Source organism: Lampris incognitus, chromosome 15 (assembly GCF_029633865.1).
Source record: "Lampris incognitus isolate fLamInc1 chromosome 15, fLamInc1.hap2, whole genome shotgun sequence".
Lineage (NCBI taxonomy): Eukaryota > Metazoa > Chordata > Actinopteri > Lampriformes > Lampridae > Lampris > Lampris incognitus.
The window spans coordinates 45890187-45910305 of NC_079225.1; the positions used below are offsets into that span (position 1 = coordinate 45890187).

General features: G+C 42.8%; 1 protein-coding gene across 3 annotated transcripts in view; it reads right to left on the minus strand.

Moving 5' to 3' along the window:
* col12a1b (collagen, type XII, alpha 1b) overlaps positions 1-20119 on the minus strand; it is a 153053-nt gene that overhangs the window by 19590 nt on the left and 113344 nt on the right. For all 3 annotated transcript variants that reach the window (XM_056294898.1, XM_056294895.1, XM_056294896.1), the window contains 11 exons: positions 18494-18646; positions 18212-18286; positions 16917-17056; positions 16387-16510; positions 15985-16128; positions 15592-15756; positions 15414-15452; positions 15005-15143; positions 7007-7149; positions 6420-6529; positions 139-297 (listed from right to left, as the gene is read on the minus strand). In XM_056294898.1, coding sequence (XP_056150873.1) covers positions 139-297; positions 6420-6529; positions 7007-7149; positions 15005-15143; positions 15414-15452; positions 15592-15756; positions 15985-16128; positions 16387-16510; positions 16917-17056; positions 18212-18286; positions 18494-18646 — 1391 coding nt within the window. The remainder of the gene's footprint in view (positions 1-138; positions 298-6419; positions 6530-7006; positions 7150-15004; positions 15144-15413; positions 15453-15591; positions 15757-15984; positions 16129-16386; positions 16511-16916; positions 17057-18211; positions 18287-18493; positions 18647-20119) is intronic.

Genomic DNA, 20119 nt, shown 5'->3' on the forward strand with positions numbered 1-20119 from the left:
TTCTATTTTGCTTCAAATCAAATTCAAGTCAGTTCATTATTTCACCATTCAGTGATCATTTGTATTTGGTGTGTTCGTGATTTCCGGACTCGGTTCGGTCTCTTTTTAATTGTTGTTTCAGTGTTAGACTTCACTTACAGTTGCGGATTCTCCTTGGGACCCAATGGACTTGGACATCTTTCCCAGGACCTGGTAGCCGTCTGTCGAGGTGTTTCCGGCGGCCTTGATTTCCTTTTCAGCCACCTCCTGGCAGTCGATGTTTAGTTTGACACCAGTGGAGGACACCAGGATGTGGAGCTGCAGAGACCAGGTTAAGGGGGTGGGTGAGGTTCACAGAGAGGGAAAAGAAAAGGAGAAAAAAGAGACAGGATTTTACAGGCACATTCATTCTTCTACGACCAAGTCATATGTCTGCTTTATATCCTGATGGCCTGCAAGTTATGAGGTTATGGCAGCTGTGGAAATGGGCAGGAGGTCTGTATGTATGTATTTTATCTTCTGCTATCGTTTTGTTTATTGAGAAGCTTTCAGTATTCTACTGCTTACATGCGGTTTCCCTTCTGTCTGTTCAGAGGGGAGACTGCTACCATAGACATAAGAGAGAACAGGAATTTAAGAAGACATTGTGATCTAACTTGATTTTTATTTAGAAACACTGGTAAGTAACTTAAAAACAAGGGCCAGAGGAACAGTTAGATGTCCGCTGACAGGCATGTAACCCTCTATCTCGGAAATGAAGCTTATTCTACCGTGACACGTGCTGCAAGACACTCTGAACCAAAAATACAGTAATTAATGTAAATGAAGAACTGCGGTCCGGCAGAGTTTCTTTCTCGAGTGACGTATAGGCCTTTCTCAGATCTCAGTGTCATTTTGTGGTATGCAGTGAGCATACCACACTAACTTTCCCTCAAAGACAAATTCTCTGAGGCCGCAACCAGTCAGCGCAGGTTCGGCCACAAAGCGGTATTTTCACCCTCTCAGTAAGCAGGAAATTTTGCATCACCGAACCACAGGACAGCTTCTGGGAGCTTACTGAACCACAGGACAGCTTCTGGGAGCTTGGCTCTAGTTAATGTCAACATTCACGGAAATGCAGAGTCATGTTTAGCAGACCGCCGAGGGAGCTGGGGGCGGGCTCATATCTCAGGATCATGGGACGGCAGGACAGACTGCACGGATAGCTCATGGAAAAACTGAGGAATCCAAGCAGCATTCTTAGGGAGTCAAATATAACTATGGTAATATTTGTATTGAATGTTAATGTTTAGCTAACACACTCTAATATCCACCTTGACTTCATAGTTAGTGATTCACGAAGGATTTGATTGGATACAGTGCTCAAACCTGTGATATTTGGGTTACAGGGACATCTAGCTGTAATCACTTGTTCATTTTGTTGTATGAGCTGATGAGGGCTGTACAGTCTGGGCTGTGTTAAGACAAAGTTTATCGATTTCTCCAGCTTCAAAGTGTTTCTAACTAGAGATTTTTCACATATTGCCAAATAAGTATGTGTGCATGTAACAAATCTGATTTGGTGCAATTCCATGTTGTAGTTCCCACGAGGCTACATTCTAAAGTAGGAAGACTAATTAATACTCTAAAAATAATTAGAAATGAGTTTGTAAGTATCTTCATAGCTGCAAATATTAAATTGGCCAGAGGGTAAAGAGAGCCTAACTTTGACTTTTTGACTTGAGGAATTAAAGCATTGTACTTAGAAAGTCAACAGAAATGACATAAGAGATTGAGACTGTTAGGTCAGCGCACAATGCATTTACATGAGGGCTGCAGGATGCTTTGCATTTGTAATGAGATTCATAATTTGATTGAGATAATACCTAATACTCTAAATAGGTCAATATTAAAATAAATTTTTCTTTTCAAAGAACAACAAAAAGTGTCAGTAGTACTAGTTGCAAAAGTAAATACAATTGAAGGAGGGGATAAAACTCATGATAACTTTCCTTCTAGTTTTGAAATGTCCGATTCCATTTTTTTACAACAATTAGCTAAAGTGCATGTTACATACTTAAAGAGGAAGAATGGAATACCTTCTTGACCAGTAAGATTGCTACACTGGAGCTAGCTATGGTATTACAGGAGATAAGAGGCCTTGACAGGAGCATGTTCACAGAAGGTGGTCAGCAGTGCTGAGGTCTTTCCCGCCTATGCTGCTTCCCCTGACCTCAGGTCAGTGGGACAAAGAACACACCCTTCTCCCCTTTCCAGAACCACTCCAGTCACAGCCTCATGGTGTATTGTCCTGCTCTGAGCAAAGGCAGAGTCTCTCTCTTGCTTTCGGTCTCTGTATCTTTCAACCATTTCCAATCTGTCATATCTGCTCTCATGGCTCTCCATGCCTTAAACTCCCACCTCACAGAAAATATTCTTCAGTTCTTCAACTTGATCAAGACTCGGATACCTCTATCAGTCCAAGCAATCTAATAAACCTAGACTATGTATGAGCAAATTTTTTAGCAGGCCATTTTCCGGTCGTTTCTGAATCTCCCCTGGACAGATAGTTTGTGACAGGGGTACTACAATAAATCTATTTCCCCATTCCCTCTTCAAGACCGCCCAGTGAATTTACAGAGCTATGGTTCACCTTACATCTTAATCCCTACTTAATCCCAGCAAACCCGGAAGAGGCTCCACATTTCCCAGAAACCCCAGCAGATGTGAATGTTTGTCTCAGGGAGTATCTGAGGAAGATCTAGCCATTGCTGAGCAAGCAGCTTTTTTGAGCTGTGGAGGAAAAAGGATTACGTCTACCAGATCATGGTGATGTGGCGTAACTTTGGGGCTGTAGTCTTCACCACAGTGTGTCTCTGAACCTGGCAGTGATGGCTGAGACAACAAACCGAGCCATAAATCTCAATAAGGAGTCTGTTTTTCAGGTTGAAATAGACCATCTAAATCATGTTTATTTGTGTGTCTTACTGGCATCAAGCCCTGACATAATTCATAGTGGATTGCAAAACCCTGCCAGTTCTTTAACTGACACTCACCAAAGTCCTAAAAAAAAGCTTTTAAAAGATAATTTTCCTTTTTGTAGTGGGCCAGCTAGGAGTAACCGAAAGAAAATGATCCTGTTCTCAAAAAGTTCCTAGATATGAATGTCGATGAGTAGCTCCTGTAAGTGGAAAGTCCCAGGTTAGCCGTCCCATGTGTTCTCACTGCTATAGCCCTGGAGCAAGGCACCAACAGCTTACCTGCCACAGCAGCACACTGACTCTGACCTCTGACCTCCCTATAATGGAGGGGGAGAGTTAAAATTTGAACTTTCATCGCTTGGGTTCAAAGTGTATCAAAGTCACCATCAATCGCTAAATAATTTTTCATCTCGTCTATCTATCTCCTTTCCTCATCTCCCTCCTTCATACTCATACTTCTCTCTGAGCGTAGTGAGACAGACTCTGAAGCAGACACAGTATAGATAACCATGCTGGGAGGTTAACCACAAAGACATAATTTTTTTGCCCCCACACAGCAACAGCAGGAATTCCCCTGCGGTCAGCTACCAGAGGCCGCGGAGGTAAGACTGGGGACAAATCCAAAATGCAGGGCTGCCAAGAAGAGAGAGAAAAAGAGGGAGGAGAGAAAAAATGCAGGAAAAGGATGAGTGAAGGAGAAAAGGAAAGTAAGATAATGAGCGGGATGAGAAGTGAACGAGGAAAGAAAAAGTGCAGGAGTATATTGAGTGCCTCCTCTAGCCTGGCCCTGCTCAGCCTCTATGATGTAATTGATAAATAGCTGCAGCGATGATCCAATATTTTCCAGACAAGCACATCAGCACTGACTGCAGTGCATTTTTAATGATCCCCCCCCCCCCAAAAAAAACTTAAGTTCTACTGAAAGTCTGTGACTGGTTCGTTTTATGGTTGTCCCCACTACCTACCAATACCACACTCCCCCCTGCGGTAAGTCTCTCTTGTAGTATGGCTAATATCCACTGGCAGCATTCAGCAGCCCTGCCTACTGCCCCGAGAATAAAACACAATCACACTGGAGAGTTTCCTCAGCAGCAGTGAGGACTGGTTCATTAAACAGTCAATTTGCAACGAGGGGTCTGTGCTTAAACTCATTCCTTTTATGACACACACCAAAATCCCTCAATTTCAGGTCAAACAGAAAAATCCAACCAGAGCCACGCTGGTAAGATTTCACAACACATTTTGCACCAGCTGCTTTTTTTCCACATGAAAACTATGAATCGGCAAACACTTAGTTTTCTAGCAAGGAAGACAAACATTTTCTATTTCCTCATAGTCGGCCTGGAATCTGACTGATAAGCCCCACCTGGAGTAACTTGGTGTTTTACTATAAGACACAAGCAGTTCACCTCATTACCCAGTCTAATGACAAGTTGTAACATACACACAGGCTAGCAGAGGATTGATGTCCCCATCACTTCATTTAAATGGGTTTGCATCTACTCAATAAAAACCACAAAAATGAAGTTTCCATTGATCAGGTGTCATGTGATCCTGTGTCTTACAGTTTGACAGGGCCATCTGTTTGGATGAGCAGACATAATTCTGAAGAACACATGTCTGTAGTTGTACGTGAGGGTCACTGACTGTAATAACCAACATGTTTGGTATGCTGGGTATTCACGATATCTATTTCACCTCTGAGTCAGACAAGAACACAGGGGAGCAATCTGGTGGTGTGCCCTACGTCTGGCTGCCAGGCCCCAGAAATGTTATATATATTATATGTTATATATATTATGTATATATATTATGTTATATAAATGTTATATATATCCATCACCTCAGGTTAAGAGTCTGGGTGTCATCTTCGACAGCACACTTGGACAGCACATTATCTTTTCAAGCTCACGTCCACAATGTTACTCAGTCTGCATACTTCCACCTACACAATATTAATCGTCTTCGCCCATCACTTACACCTAAAAGCACCGCCATACTCACTCACACCCTGGTTACATCCTGTATTGACTACTGTAATTCTCTCCTCTTTGGTCTTCCCCTCGTGTCTTCATAAATTTCAGTTGGTCCAGAATTCAGCTGTCCGTACCATTACCAGAACTCCTTCCATAGATCATATCACTCCTGTTCTCTCCATTGGCTCCCTGTTAAATACTGTATCATGTTCAAGATCCTGCTCCTCACCTTTAAGGCCCTTAATAACCTAGCTCCTTCATCTTTCTGAACTCCTTCATATTCACACGCCCTCCCGTGCTCTCAGAGCCTCTTCTGCTCTCCAACTCACTACAGCATCAGCCTGCTTGACTACCATGGGGTCTAGAGCCTTTAGTCATTCTGCCCCCTGCTTATGGAACTCTCTCCAATAAGACATTCACAACATTGACTCTCTTTCAACCTTCACATCCCATCTCAAAACGCACCTTTTCAAACTGGCCTATTCAGTCTGATCCACACTTCACTGAGTTTTGTGCAGATGATGATTTTATACTTATCTGTTGTGTTAACTTTTTATTGTCTACCCTGCTTTGTTTTGACTTTATGCTGTGACACAGTGCTGCTCGTTTTTCAACTGTGTTCTTGAGTGCTCTGAAAGGCGCCCACAAATGAAATGTATTATTATTATCATACTGAGACATTGAAACCATATTTGATTTCTCGTTTTTTCCCCTGTTCAGTGTACTGATGACTGTTATCCTATGTATGGTACATCAAGATATAGCAATACCAGAAATTGGAGACCGTTACCAACTCTTATGCTGTAAATGTATGCATTTGTTGTAATGTTTTGTTCTTCTGTGATATTTTTGGTCTTTTCTGTACTAAATGGGTGGTCCTGCTGGTCCTCTTTTGCCCAGCATCCAGTGTGTTAATCTTGTCTGGTCTGTCTTGTCCCATGCAGCCAATTAACCAGGTTAAATTCTGTATTGACCCGTTGTACTTGTACCTGCTGTACTGTTTTATAAGTCAGTAAAAACAGTTTGGAGTCGGGTATCTTCATTCTGTCTCCCCAGTTGACTTGACTAATGTGACAAAACCTCATTCTCTAACAGAACTGCACACAATTGCAGATGTAGCATACGTTCTGTTCTGATGAGAATCAGCTGCTTGTTCCATCTCCTGCCACGGTGCCGTGGCTCCGCCCCTGTCAGGTTCCACCCCCTATTCTTGGCACACTTGATTGCGCATGTTCTTCACTCATGATTGGTTGCAGTTGTCAGCTTGAAATTTAAGCATAATTTTACTTTTGGGCTTCTTGTAAGTTGTTGTGTAATAGTGTGTTGGATAAATATGTGTAGTTAAAGTCATATTTCCTGTTTTATGTAATGGTCCGAGAAAACATAACCCAGAGCTGTGTCTGCAATGCTACCACAGGGTACGATGGAGAACCTCAGACAGCTGGAAGTGTCAGGCTCTTAAAAAGCAGGTCCTGTGTATTCACAGTAGACATGCTTTGTTTACCTTATGGAAGCTTCCATGAAAGATTCTCTTCACATGATCATTGTCGAATGTGACTCTCTGGATCTCTCCACGCTCATCCTTGTTATAAAACGATACCGTTTGGCTGGAGGCTAAAGAGAGAAAGAGAGAATGAGAGCTTAGAATTTAATGTCCTTATTTGTATGAAGACACAGTGTCATGCAAGGACTGTTAAACTGGAAACAGGACAAATGTTCCTTGCTGGGGAGATGTACTTTGGAGCCAAGCAGATAGGTTTTGTGAATGACTAGTCTCAAAACAACAGCGGGGTGGGTGGGGGTTTAGAAGACTCAGCTGAGCCTGGCTGATTGCACAGGGAGTCAGGTGTGGTTGTCCAGCCTTGGAGCCATTAGAGTCCTCATACACTTTGTTCAGTTATTTTCACGAGAAGACGCATTACAACCGGGCACAGCTGCTCTCCCTCACCTCTCACATTTTCATCCCATGTATCTTCTGCTGGTTTATTTATCCATAAATATTCTCCTCTTTCTTCTGCCAGAACACACACACACACACACACACACACACACACACACACACAGCAGGTGTAGATTTGGGATGATACTTACGGTTGATGGTGACGCCAGTCTCTGGCTTGTGGTCCTTGCTTGACACCTGCCAGATGTCGAAGGCCTCCTTCGGAGTGTCTGGCAGGAGACGGAACATCAGGATGATGGTGTAGGCATGGGGGAGGCCATTCGGGTGGATCTCTCTGCTCGCAGTGGTTGGGGGATTAAGATTTACATTTCATTTAGTTTACATTTTATTTCAGTGACTTTACATTTCAGATTTAGTTTAGATTACATGTATAATACATTACAATTCACATTTCCATTACATTTCATATTTCCACTTTAGCACTCAAGCAGAGGCTCTTAATCTACAGTGACTTCAGAGGAATGCAGTGTTACGACAGCCAGTTCCAGTTCTGAAGATTGCTCATTCACTGCATAATGAGGTCAAGGATAAGGGCCACAGTGCAGTAACAGTATTCCTGTGACCCTGGATAGATTGGTCGTGTAAGACAGGAGTGATGGAAACAAAATCAAATAAAGATGGAGCAAAAGTGAATTTAGAGGACAGGAAATAGGGTATGATAGATAGCAGCCATGTTTCCACCCAAATGCTAAGCCAGTTTTAAAAAAGACTTGGAAAGCTGGGAAAAAAAGAACAAATTTGAAACAGCCGTGTTTCCATTAGCTGGTTTCAAATAGTTAAACAATCTCCCCTAGCAGAGGAATGTGTCATCAAAAACATACCAGAAAAAAAGAAACATAATTGTTGAGAAGTAATACTTGCTATCGGGGAAATTCGACACATTTCCGCCACTCTCTAGTCAACACATAAACACTCGTAGTATAATAATTTGCATTTTGGCATCTCCCCTCAACTTCCCTTATTCCCAACTTCAAATTCACATGAACATAGCTTGATGGAAACAAAGCCTATGTCACACTCTCCCCACTGCATCCTAAAAACTCAACGTGTCTGGGATGGCTGACGCTGTACTTCTGCAAGTGATTTTGATCTCTGAACAGCACATTGACTCCTGTGCTGGCTGCATGACGTTCATGAGATTTTTACTCAAAGTGTGAATATTGTAGAGAGGGGCCCAGGGTTCACAACATTTTCCTTTGTGACAGGTTTATTTTTGCACCCAGCAGAGAAGATTCTTATTCCCAAAGATCCTTTACTTGCTCAACAACTCTGATATTCTTCAACATACAGATAATATGTTCACATTCTAAATGTCTCCTCTCTTAAAAATCTCAGATACCCTCAGTCGTACTTGTGTGTTTTCCCAAATGTTTTGGGGGGGTTTTTTCAGGGGGGGGAGGTTTCCCCCTTTCCCCCAATTGTACTTGGCTAATTACCACACTCTTCCGAGCCGTCCTGGTTGCTGCTCCACCCCTTCTGCCAATCTGGGGAGGGCTGCAGACTACCACATGTCTCCTCCATACATGTGGAGTCGCCAGCCGCTTCTTTTCACCTGACAGTGAGGAGTTTCACCAGGGGGACGTAGCGCGTGGGAGGATCACGCTATTTCCCCCAGTTCCCCCTCCCCCCTGAACAGGTGCCCCAACCGACCAGAGGAGGCGCTAGTGCAGTGACCAGGACACATACCCACATCTGGCTTCCCACCCGCAGACACGTTAAATTGAGTCTGTAGGGACGCCCGACCAAGCTGGAGGTAACACGGGGATTCGAACTGCTGATCCCCATGTTGGTAGGCAACAGAATAGACCGCCACGCCACCCGGACGGCCTTGTTTTCCCAAATTTACGTGTGCAAATATACTTGGCTCAACAACAACAAGCAATATGAGAAAGTAGGACTAATAATAGAATGAATAAGAGAAATCTTTAAATTGATAAGTGAATAAACTCGATTTAACTATACTGGGTTCATTATTTGGTAGACCATTTAAATTGATGTAAATGTGGCTAGTGCTGAATACTAAAATTAACAGTGAAAATATACACTCTGATAAACTAACTGTACAAAGATGGATGAAACTATTCCTGGCCTCTCCAAAAGGATATAGGTTCAAAAAGCTTCTTTCTTGAAATGTTGGTATATTCTTTAAATATTAAAATTAAATTTGATTTTAACCTCCATATTGAAAGAGGAAAATATAAAACAGGTTCAGGTTTTCTATTTTCAGGTTCCAGGGGCTCACTAAATTCGAATCAGAATACTTTATTTATCCCCAAGGGAAAATTGAGTAATGTTTGAAGTCTTAATTATTTATTCTGATATCACAATTTCACTGCCAAAAACACCAATGGAATTTGCAAAATACACAATGCAGTTCAATAGTTGCATACCCAGATAGTCATCACTGATCTTATCAAATACAGTTGTTCCCTTTGACTGTATCACAATGTCAAGGTAGGATGTTCCAAATGTATACCCTCATATGAACCTAAATGGAGCTTCAGAGGTCATTATAGGAATTGCTCTAAAACCTCAAAGAAATCAAATAAGCGAGCTTTCCATATTCCAAAGTTTTCTCCACAGTAAGCCTGCTAATGTCAGCAGATTTTCTTTTACAGCTGATATTCTGGATTTGGGAGCTATGCACCACTGAAACGGAGCCCCTGACCACATCAGGATGCCGCCTTTCAGCTTGTTGAGGACATGCACTCCTATGGCTGTCCATTCTTGCAGGGAGGGTGTGTGTGTGTGTGTGTGTGTGTGTGTGTGTGTGCTTGGTTTTGAACTTTGATTTTCTGGTGGAGGCCAACTCTGTGCCAGAGCTTCTGAATAAACTAGGCCACTGTTTAAAAGGCAGACTACACTCTGTCATGAACTGCTGGGCCTTCTACTTCTGGCTAAGATTATATCACGTCATGAATCAGCTGACATTTTGTTAAGGGAAAACTCTGGAAATGGCCGTGCAAGATTCACCTTGCTACTAATACACTGAGCGTACTAACAAAGATTCAGACATTGCTATGTGTAAATCAGAGATAGAAGAGGTTGTGTAGTGGTGTGAGGGGCACAACCTGACGTTAAATGTAAAAAAAAAAAAACTAAAGAAATGATCTAAGATCCCAGGTCTGTTGGTGATCACAGCCCAGTTTTAATCAACGGGGCAAGAGTTGAGCAGGTAATATATAAGTACTTAGGTATTCACTTTGATTTTCAGTTACAGTGGGCTCATTAAGTTGAGTATGCGTGTTCTGCGTCTGCATCTTCTGCAAAGGCTCAGGGTCCATGAAGTGGATAAGAGCATTATGATATTGTCTTACAAGGCAGCCACTGAATCTATTATTCGTTATGGCATTACAACATGGTTTGGTAACCTGTTAAACTCAAATCACAACTCCAAAACCAGAACAGGGCTAGAAAAATAAATGGCATGTTGCTCCCATCTTCTCTCCAGGAGATATTTGAGGAGACAGTGAGAAAGCAGGGCCTTAAAATCACCTGTGACCCAAACCACATCCTTCACAAAGAGTATGAGCTGATGCCTTCAGGAAGAAGGTACGGATATCAAACTGTAAGTTGAACAGGTGCAAGTTTTCCTTAGTTCCATCAAACTACTGAACAATAAGAGATGGTGTGTGTATGTGTGTGTCTGTGGGCACACAATGTGTGTATTTCGCACAGGGTGACGTGATGCGTCTAGTGCAGTAGTTAGAGGAAAGATGCATGCCTGCTTCCCGCCTACTTTCTAACCTCTTGCTTACAGCTTGCTGTTGCTGGCTAGTCCTTGTGGTGAACAAGGAAGCAGCCCAGTGCGTAAGCCGTCCCCGCCAGTGCATAGCCTCTCCTTCGCCAAGACCTCTGCCAGGCCTCCTTGTGGCCACACACGGTAACTGGGCAGCTTGCGGCCTCAGGCAAACTTGGTAGGGGATCTCGGAGCTGCAGTGGTCTCAAGAGGCTGTTTATGGCCAACCACTGCCCCACTGCCTTGTGGGAAGTCTATTGAGACAAAAGCTAGGGGAGCACACACCGAGAGAAAAGCAACATGTATGGCGGCACACATTAGGCGGTTCTTCGACAGTCTAGAGTTTCCGGCAGCCTACTGCAGTCATGATGGGTGATTGGTCGTCCTGGGTATAAGCCCTTGCCAACAGGACCAACCTGTCATGGCAAAGACAGTGCTACTAAGGAGTGCGCCCCCCCCCCCCTAAAAATCTCCCTGCGTAGGTCTCCACCTCAGACCATAGCCAGCCTTATATCTGGATGAAGTCTGGTGGCGTTGGGGTGTCAGGTGAGGGGAGCTGGAGCACCTAGCCAGAGGCCTGCACATCAGTGGCATGGGGTAAATGGTCGCAAGCAGCTGGGATTGAGTGGCAGCTGCTTTCAGCAGACCCTTGTGTGACTGAGCAACTCTATTTAGGGACCACACTTCTCACCCCATTTGGGGAGGGGCCTAGAAAAGGTGGCCAAAAAATTGTCCACTCAACCAAACACCTCCTGGATAGGTTACAACGCCTACTGGGAATTCCATCCTGTGGTAAAAACAAGAAAATGATCCCATTCAAATTGGCAACATGGAATGTTAGGACTGTCCTTGATAATGATGGCAACAGACCACATTGAAGGACTACGCTGAATGCTGAGGAACTAAGACGCTATAACGTGGACATCACTGCTCTCAGCGAAACCAGGCTCTTGGGTGAAGGCTCCCTGACAGAGGAAGGAGGAGGGTAGTCAAGTCAAGTCAATTTTATTTGTATAGCTCAACACACGTTTTTCTGGAGAGGCTATCCCCCTGGCGGGCAACATCATCATGGATCAGCATGGTGTTGGACTGGCAATCAAGAACAGCATTCTACCCAGACTCACTGAAACACCCACTGGACTAAATGAGAGGCTAATGACCCTCCGTTTCCCCCTAGCAAAGGCACACTATGCCACTCTGTTAAGTGCATATGCGCCAACACTATCACGTGACAATGTTGTGAAGGACAGCTTCTATCAGCAACTACATGAGGCCCTTTATCGTATCCCAAAAAAGGACATGATCCTTCTTCTGGGAGACTTTAATGCTAGGGTAGGAAAGAACAATGGTATATGGAGTGGAGTATTGGGTAGGCATGGGGTTGATCAGGTTAATGAGAATGGTCTGAGGCTGCTAACACTCTGTGCAGAGCATGACCTCACCATTACAAACACACTGTTTCAGCAGAAGACCAAATACAAAACATCCTGGATGTACCCACAATCTAAACACTGGCACCTGATTGACTATATCATAACAAGACGTACTGACACTACTGATGTCTTGCTGACCCGGGACATGAGAGGTGCAGAATGCTGGACAGATCACCGCCTGATCATGACCAAACTCCACATCAAAGTCTGCCCTCCACAGCGTCTCAGGAAACCCATAAAAACCAATTTAACTGTGCTAAATTGAAGTCAGGCCCAGCACGGAATGAGTTCTGTCACTCTGTAGGCACAATGGCACTAGAATTTGAGGCCGTTCTGAGTTCTGACAGTTCCATGGATCAGAAATGGACCTTCCTAACCTCATTGCTACATCAAGCTGCAGTCGACTCTGTAGGCTACAGAGCCAGAAAACATAAGGACTGGTTCAACGAGAACTCTTGACACCATCACATCCCTGCTGGAAACCATGCATAGGGCACACAGGGCTACTTTCAACTGCCCTGCATCCGCCATCTTTTGGCAGCAGTGACAAACAGCACGTAAGGAGGTACAAGCAATCTTGCGCACTCTGCAAAATACATGGCAGATGAACAAAGCTCACAAGATTCAATCATATGCTGACAGAAATGATATGCACAACTTCTACAACTCTATAAAGACTATATGGCCCTAGGAACTGCTCCATCACACCCTTAAAATCACCGGACAGACTGACAACCCTGAAAGGCCAAAAGCGGATCCTGGCAAGGTGGGCTGAACATTTTGAAACCCTACTTAACCAGCACTCACCAACTGACCAATCCATCCTGGAAGAGCTGCCAATTCATTCACGAATTCCAGACCTTGACCACTTGCCAACTTTTCAAGAAGTACTTACTACCGTCAAGTCCCTCAAGAACAATAAGTTCCCTGGCACTGATGGTATCTCAGCAGAACTCCTAAAACAAGGAGGATACTTGTGCACCACAATGATCTATCAGTACATCCTGCAAGTCTGGGACCAGGAGAGTGTCCCTCAACAATGGAGGGATACTAAAATTGTCACCCTGTACAAAAACAGGGGTGACAAGTCAATCTGCGATAACAGTCGCGGCATATCCCCGCTAGCTGTTGTAGGCAAGGTCCTAGTAAAGGTCATTCTATGCAGAATGGTGAAGCACTTGACAGAACATCTGCTGCCAGAGTCACAGTGCGGTTTCAGGAAGAACAGGAGTACTGTGGATATGGTTATCACAATAAGACAACTACAAGAAAAGTGCCGCGAACAACATCAGGACCTTTTCAAGGCTTTTGTCAACCTCTCCAAAGCTTTTGCAGTGCAATATCTTGGTGTACGGCATCTGTGCAATAGTTTGATGTAGGCCATTTACACAATAGCTTGGTGTAGGTCATCTGTGCAATGGATAATAGGGGAATGTGCAATATTAATGTGGGAGCGTGTAATATTCTTGGTGTGTATGTTCTGGTGTATGTATATGGATCTCTGTGTGATACTCTGTTAACTGTAGTTTAATTGTACAATTAACCGGATATATTGTGTGTATATGGAGAGGCTGTGTGCTGCTACGTCAACTGTGTTCTCTCAAATGCCCAAGACAAATTTCTCCTAAGTGAGACAATAAAGGCTAATCTTATCTTCATATAAAAACTCTAAAAAACTGCTAAACAAATGATACCTCACCGATTATGCCCAATTGCAATGATCTGTTATTACTTATTTCAACTTCAATTTAACTTTGCTAAGCAGCCAGTGTCCTTCACAGCAAATCCCTGTCTTCATAGTCATACAGTTTCACACCTGCGAGCTGGCCAGTACCAACCTAATTACTACTATACATCACAGGAAGTTGCCCAGTAAAACCACAGCCCTCTGGTGTTGGCCACTGAACAGCACCACCATAGCAGATGGGAACAAACCTCTGAGGCAAGTGGCACTGCTGCTGTTTCAGTATCTGGTCAATGGCAGGAGACAGCATTACAAATCCACATTAATCTCCAACATGTTCTGATCTGTTGATTACTGTCAACCAAAGTGTCTTAGTCCTGCTCTTCAGAATACACATGAATTTGACCAGCTCAGACTCAGGCCTCCCGTTAAAAAGGACAGGACACATCCTATTCAGACCTGAGTAAAAACCATCAGTCCTGTGTCAAACAGGTTTCTTTGTGAATATACTGTTTTAACCTGTTTGGTGTAACAGATGAGTGGAGCTTACTAAATCAAGGAAAATGATAAAGTGTCTGTCATTACTTGTAAAAACATATATTTATTAAATTGCCTTTTAAATGCCATCCTACTTTTCTTTTTTTTTTAATAGTCCCCCAATAATTTTTTTTTTGTCCTGCTTTGACAAGCTCCATTCCTCTGGAGCATCAAACAGGTTGAAACAAATGCTGACATTTGTTTGTGTCCTGTATTTGCCCCAGGTCTGGAAATCAAATTACTTGACATATTATCAATGCCTGAAATAATAACTGTCCTTAATGGCTCCAACACTGTTTTGAAGCCTACCTGAGAATTCAATTGTGTGGCACTCTGTCACATCAAAACTTTTGTTCACTTTGGTCAGTCATCCCATAGCTAAAATAGTCACCAAGTTAGTGGTAATGGAGAAATAGATGAGTCAAGATAGCCTCATTACAGCATTGGAAAAATTTCTTTCCATTACCGTAAAGATAATAACCAGTATTTGCTGGACTGAATATCAAAACCACACCACAACAGCGACTGTTGAAATGGCACTGAGTCATGTTAGACCCTTTCAGCAGAGCTGCTCAGTCGCCAATGGTTAGAAGACTGGTTGCACTGGGCAGCTCCCAGGTGTGAATATGTGTGGAGCTGTTTGGATGTGGTGCACGACGGGGCTGAAATAAAAATGAGCAAACCAATGTGCAGGCAGAGAGGAAAAGCTTTCGTAGATTCACGGTGTCAGACTCACGTTGTGGGTTGTGCCAAGTAGGCGTTTTTGTGGAGCCTGTATGCTATGTAGCTGTTGAAAGAGCCAGGCTCCATGGAGACACCTTTGATGGAACCATAGGTTTTCTCTGTCAGGTTGAAGGACTCGAGCATCCTGAAGCCTGTCACAGAAGAAATGTGTTTCAAATTGTGATTTTCACTACATGGAACAAGTGATATTGTAGGTAAAGATGACTGAAATAAAAAAATAAGAGTAAAACGAAAAAAGTTTTCTTGGCCGACAAATGACAAACAGCCCACAAACTGTTAATGTTGAACTTCAAGTTATATTTGTTGTTCTCCAAAGCAGATATTTACAGATTCAGAATAAAACAGAATATACATCGACCACTCAGAGTGAATTACCATTAAGAAGTAAAAAATAATCTTACCAGGTGAAGTGAATCCATTCACAAAAATCAGCGGACATGCTGTGGAACATGAGTTGAAAGTTTTGAGAATGTTTTGCTGCCATTTCATCAATTTGATGAATAAATTAAGATTATGATTATGGTGATTAAATCCACAAATGTGTTTTTGGCTAAAATCTGAAATAAAAAAAAACCTTACTAGATGTTGCTGTTTCACAAATGAAGTTGATCAACTTTTCTTTGATCGTGTCGAAAGCGTCAAAGTCATCCACGACAAAGACATGTCTCTCGCTGGGCTTGCTGGCAGTCTGCTGTAACTCAACGAAATCCACGTCGGCAACACCAACTGCAAACACGCTGTAGCCTGTGGATAGACCAGACACACAGGGTGAGGAGACTGAACTAATAGTTAAACTGCATAGAAACTCCATACTCTGGATTTCCCTCTGCTGGATGAAAGCTAAACTTGGTTTCAATACCAAACTGTTCCACTCAGTCAACTCTGCTGAATACCATTACACAATAAAATTAGCAGTTCTTGTGGCTATATCAGTCAAGAAAAGCAAATCTGTTCACATGTTTGAATCCTTACCAGCATGTTGCAGTTTGGCGGCATTCTTTTTCACCTCATCCTGAGAACGACCATCTGTGATCGCCACCACAACCTTCGGGACGTTCCTCCTCATTCCATTCTCAATAGAAAAGGCTTTCTCGTACGTATGCTTCAGCGCCACCCCTAACCCACAGAAAAGTAGGACAAAAAGGTTTTCATAGAAAATCCTCTGTTGACAGAAGCTGAATGCTCATCCGTTAAATACATTTAACCAAAAGCAGCCTGATGGAGAGAGACTATCAAGGTATAATGGCACAAATAATACACAGGAATTAGTCTTGGCAACATTGAGGGACAGACATCGATAACCGACAGTTGGAAACAATGTCAATAGTATATAGACAGTTAACTAACAAATCTGTGAAATGGGTGTGGCCTAACCTGTTTTGGTGTTTCCCCCTCGGTAGCGAATCAGATTAAGGACAGAGAGGACTGTGCCCTTCTCTTGGTAGGCGTTCAGGCTGAACTCTGTCTTTGCATCATCACTGTACTGCACGAATGACACCTGTTTTGAAAGTCACATATCAAACATTAGCACAAAGTTGTTGGCATGAACTGTGTGTGTCCTTCAAGGCACACAGCATGCTTATGGCTGCAGGGCTATATTTTAGGTTGGGGGAAAATGGCATAAAATTCAAGTGCTTAATCATTATTTTCCATCCATCCATCCATCCATTATCCAACCACTTATCCTGCTCTCGGGGTCGCAGGGATGCTGGAGCCTATCCCAGCAGTCATTGGGCAGCAGGCGGGAAGAAACCCTGGACAGGCCACCAGACCATCACAGGGCACCATGTGAACTTATATGATGATATTCAGCTCTTAGGGAAACATATCAGATAAACTGCAACTCCTTAAAGAAGCTTCTGGATTATTTTGTGCAGCAGTTAATCAGTAATTTAACAACAAACCTGCATTCCTGAGGGTCCAATGATGTCGAAGGCGCCAATCATGCGAGAGACAAATTGCACTACTTTGTTAAAACTCTCCTCGCCGATACTCCAAGAGCCATCGATGAGGAACAACACATCTGCCTTGGCACCTTTACACACTGGGGGAAGAAAAACAACCCAACGAGGAGCTTTAAACTCTACTGCCCAGACTTAGGGCAACACCGCTAGCATTAACAGGGAAAATGGCATCGTCACCATGGCATGATTACTGTCTGTAAGCTCAACATAAAAACACTGACTGAAACCTTGCAACAAAACAAACCCATTGAGAAAAATGACGTGATGGTCCTATGCAGTAATTATTAGTTTAACAGATCAAAAATTCCTTGAAATTACTGACAAAACAAGGAACATTTGGTCACCAGAAGGGTTGAAAGTGAGCAGTTTAATGGGTTTTCTCTGACTAAAGTGAAATGGGCAAAATACTTGGAGTAATCTTTGCCGTATGTGATGGAGCATGCACTGTAATCTTTTCTAATCTCTTCCTTCTATACAAGAGTTTCATAAACAAGTTTTACACAATACCTTACCAAACAACAGATTCTTTGGACAACTTTCCTTTCCTTTTTCAACACCTTACTTGTTCGGTCTTAACTGGTGTGTTCATGTTGAAACGCCCCAAAGGGCCAACAGCACATATGGCGGCCATTAGTGCTATATTGGCATTGCTAGGATCCAGGCGTAGTTGCGTGTAAACCTTGGCATCAGCCAGAATGTTTTACTGAGCATTTTCTTATTTGAGTTAAGCTCAAACTAATAGACTCAAGCCATTAAATTATGGGGTGATCTGTTTGGTTTTTGAAGCTGACATATACTAAGCCTGTAAATTCTCATTTTGTTGCATCTGGTGTTTGTGGATGTGACACTAGTATGACACACAACAATGCAACATGTTGTTTGTGTAGTAAAGTAGGGCTCAATTAATTTCCAGTTCAGCTATTCAGGGAGTACTTTTTTAAAGGTCCAAAACCCTTTGCAATAAAAAAGGTTGTATTCAATACTGAATGATTGGTTGTGTTCAGTTTGCTGAAGGATCACACTCGGTAAACTGAATGTGATCATTCGGCCAATTTCCCTCTCTGCATTTGAATAGAGTAAAATGATGATGATTGGAAGAAGATGATCTATTCACGCCATTATATGTTGCAAATTAAATAGAATAAAATGCTCAGTTAAGAAAGATGAATAATTCACACAAAATGGCCACAGATTAGTGTGATATCAAGCGACTTTGGGTTCTATTAAATGTTTACCTTCCCATGCTGGGGGTATCGTGGGAGGAGGGGGCGGGGTTGGTGGGAGTGTTGGGACAGGAGTGGGCTTCATCACTTGAAGAAAAAGAAGACGTGCAGTGAGTCAATGAGAAATACAAATACAGTTTTACTTTTGTGCAGTTCTTTAAAAAAATCTGTGCACAAAAACCATTAAATATCAGCTATGAAGAATAGGTAAGAATAATGAGAATCAATTCAGCTAAATGTAACAAATTCAAACCACACAGGATCACAGAATCACCTCAGGGACAGATGACTTACAGGTTTTCTCCTTCGTGCTGACTCCTGGGCCTTCCAGGTTGGGCGTCTGGACAAACACCTCGGCAGTGTAGAGTGCATCAGGAGATAGACCATCGAAGCAGTACTGTGGCTGTGCTGCTGTGATGGTGATCTCCTGCTGTCCTTTACTGGAGGCTACAAACCAGAGAGACAGAGATACTTCCATGAGGCCTGGTGACTTGAGAGATCCTTTATAGAGTAGTTACACGTTTTGCTAAAAAGGTCAGTTTCTCTGTCCCTCTGAAACCACCTTTGAGCAGGACAGCACTGCTCCCTCCCCAACAATTGGTTGAACCTGACCCCTGACCTTCCTGGTGACATGTTGAAATCAATGCATGACAGTGGAGTGATGCATTGGTAAAAGAGTTTCCTATTTACCCACTGAGTTCCAACACAAACAAAGGAACCAAGTATGTTTACTGCTTGGACAGCTGTCGTGAATGACGACTACTTTGAACCATCTTGTCTGAGTTAGAAGCTTCGACCAAGTAGGATTTCATCCTCTGCTGAATCACAGAATTTTACAGCTCTAGTGATGCAAAGGTTTCAAAATAACCTTAGTAATATCAACATTTGGTGATTCAACTCACTTAATGGAATCTAAATGGTTCATGGGGAAAAAAACATAACCTTCAAATCCACTCCAAGACAGTGGCCCTCATTTATCAAGATACAAGATATACAAAAACTAGTGATGAAGTTTGCCCCCATTGCCCTGTCTTCATAAATCTTTTGCCCATTCCTTGCTCCCTTCTTTGCCACTTATTCATCTCACCACCATCTCCAACCACTGTTTGCATTTCAGCTTGAGAACAAACAGTTGACTTATTTGTTGACTTGAAAGTAGTGACTGCTGCCTGTCGTTTGGGAAAGTCTTCTCAGTCTGAGGACTGGTCCTTCCTCTGGAAGTGGTTAAACCACCATCTGTCTCACGCTAGCAGACCCTTGTTTACTCTGGCGACCTGTCACGTTGGTCTAATGACAACCATATATATATATTCAAATATTGATGCTGTTCTCTGCCTTTCCTGTTCTTTAATTCCTAGCCGGCGTCCATGTGTGAACACGAACCAGATGGAATTCAAAGACCCTTGCGACAATTAAAAAAGGATGTAATTTTCTCAGGCACCGACACAATTAAAACTCAGTGGCTGGATACTTTCAAATCTGGCCAAAACTTGCATCCTGCTTTGAGAAGTAATCACAAAGAGGGGGAGTGAAAATGAAAAGCCTCAGTAACAGAGTCTAGATGGGATCTGAACCACCAGTCTCTTGGATTTTGTGAAATTGGCAAAGGATGTCCAGTTAAATTGTTTGGAAATGTGCCCGCAAACATCTGCCTGATATCAAACTGAATACACTACTGCATACATTACATCAAATAGGTCACTCTAAGGATCTGACACTGCATGTAGAGACAAGCGTGTCTTGAAATACACACATGAATATGTATGGAGTAACAAAAACTGCTTTCTTTGGGAGCTGATCATGGGGGACAGTCAAGGAAATAGTTACTGCATATGTTGGGATGGCACTGTGGTCTCCATCCTTGCACTACCTAATAAAGGTTGCATGAATGTTAGAAAACCACAATAAAGCAAAATATAA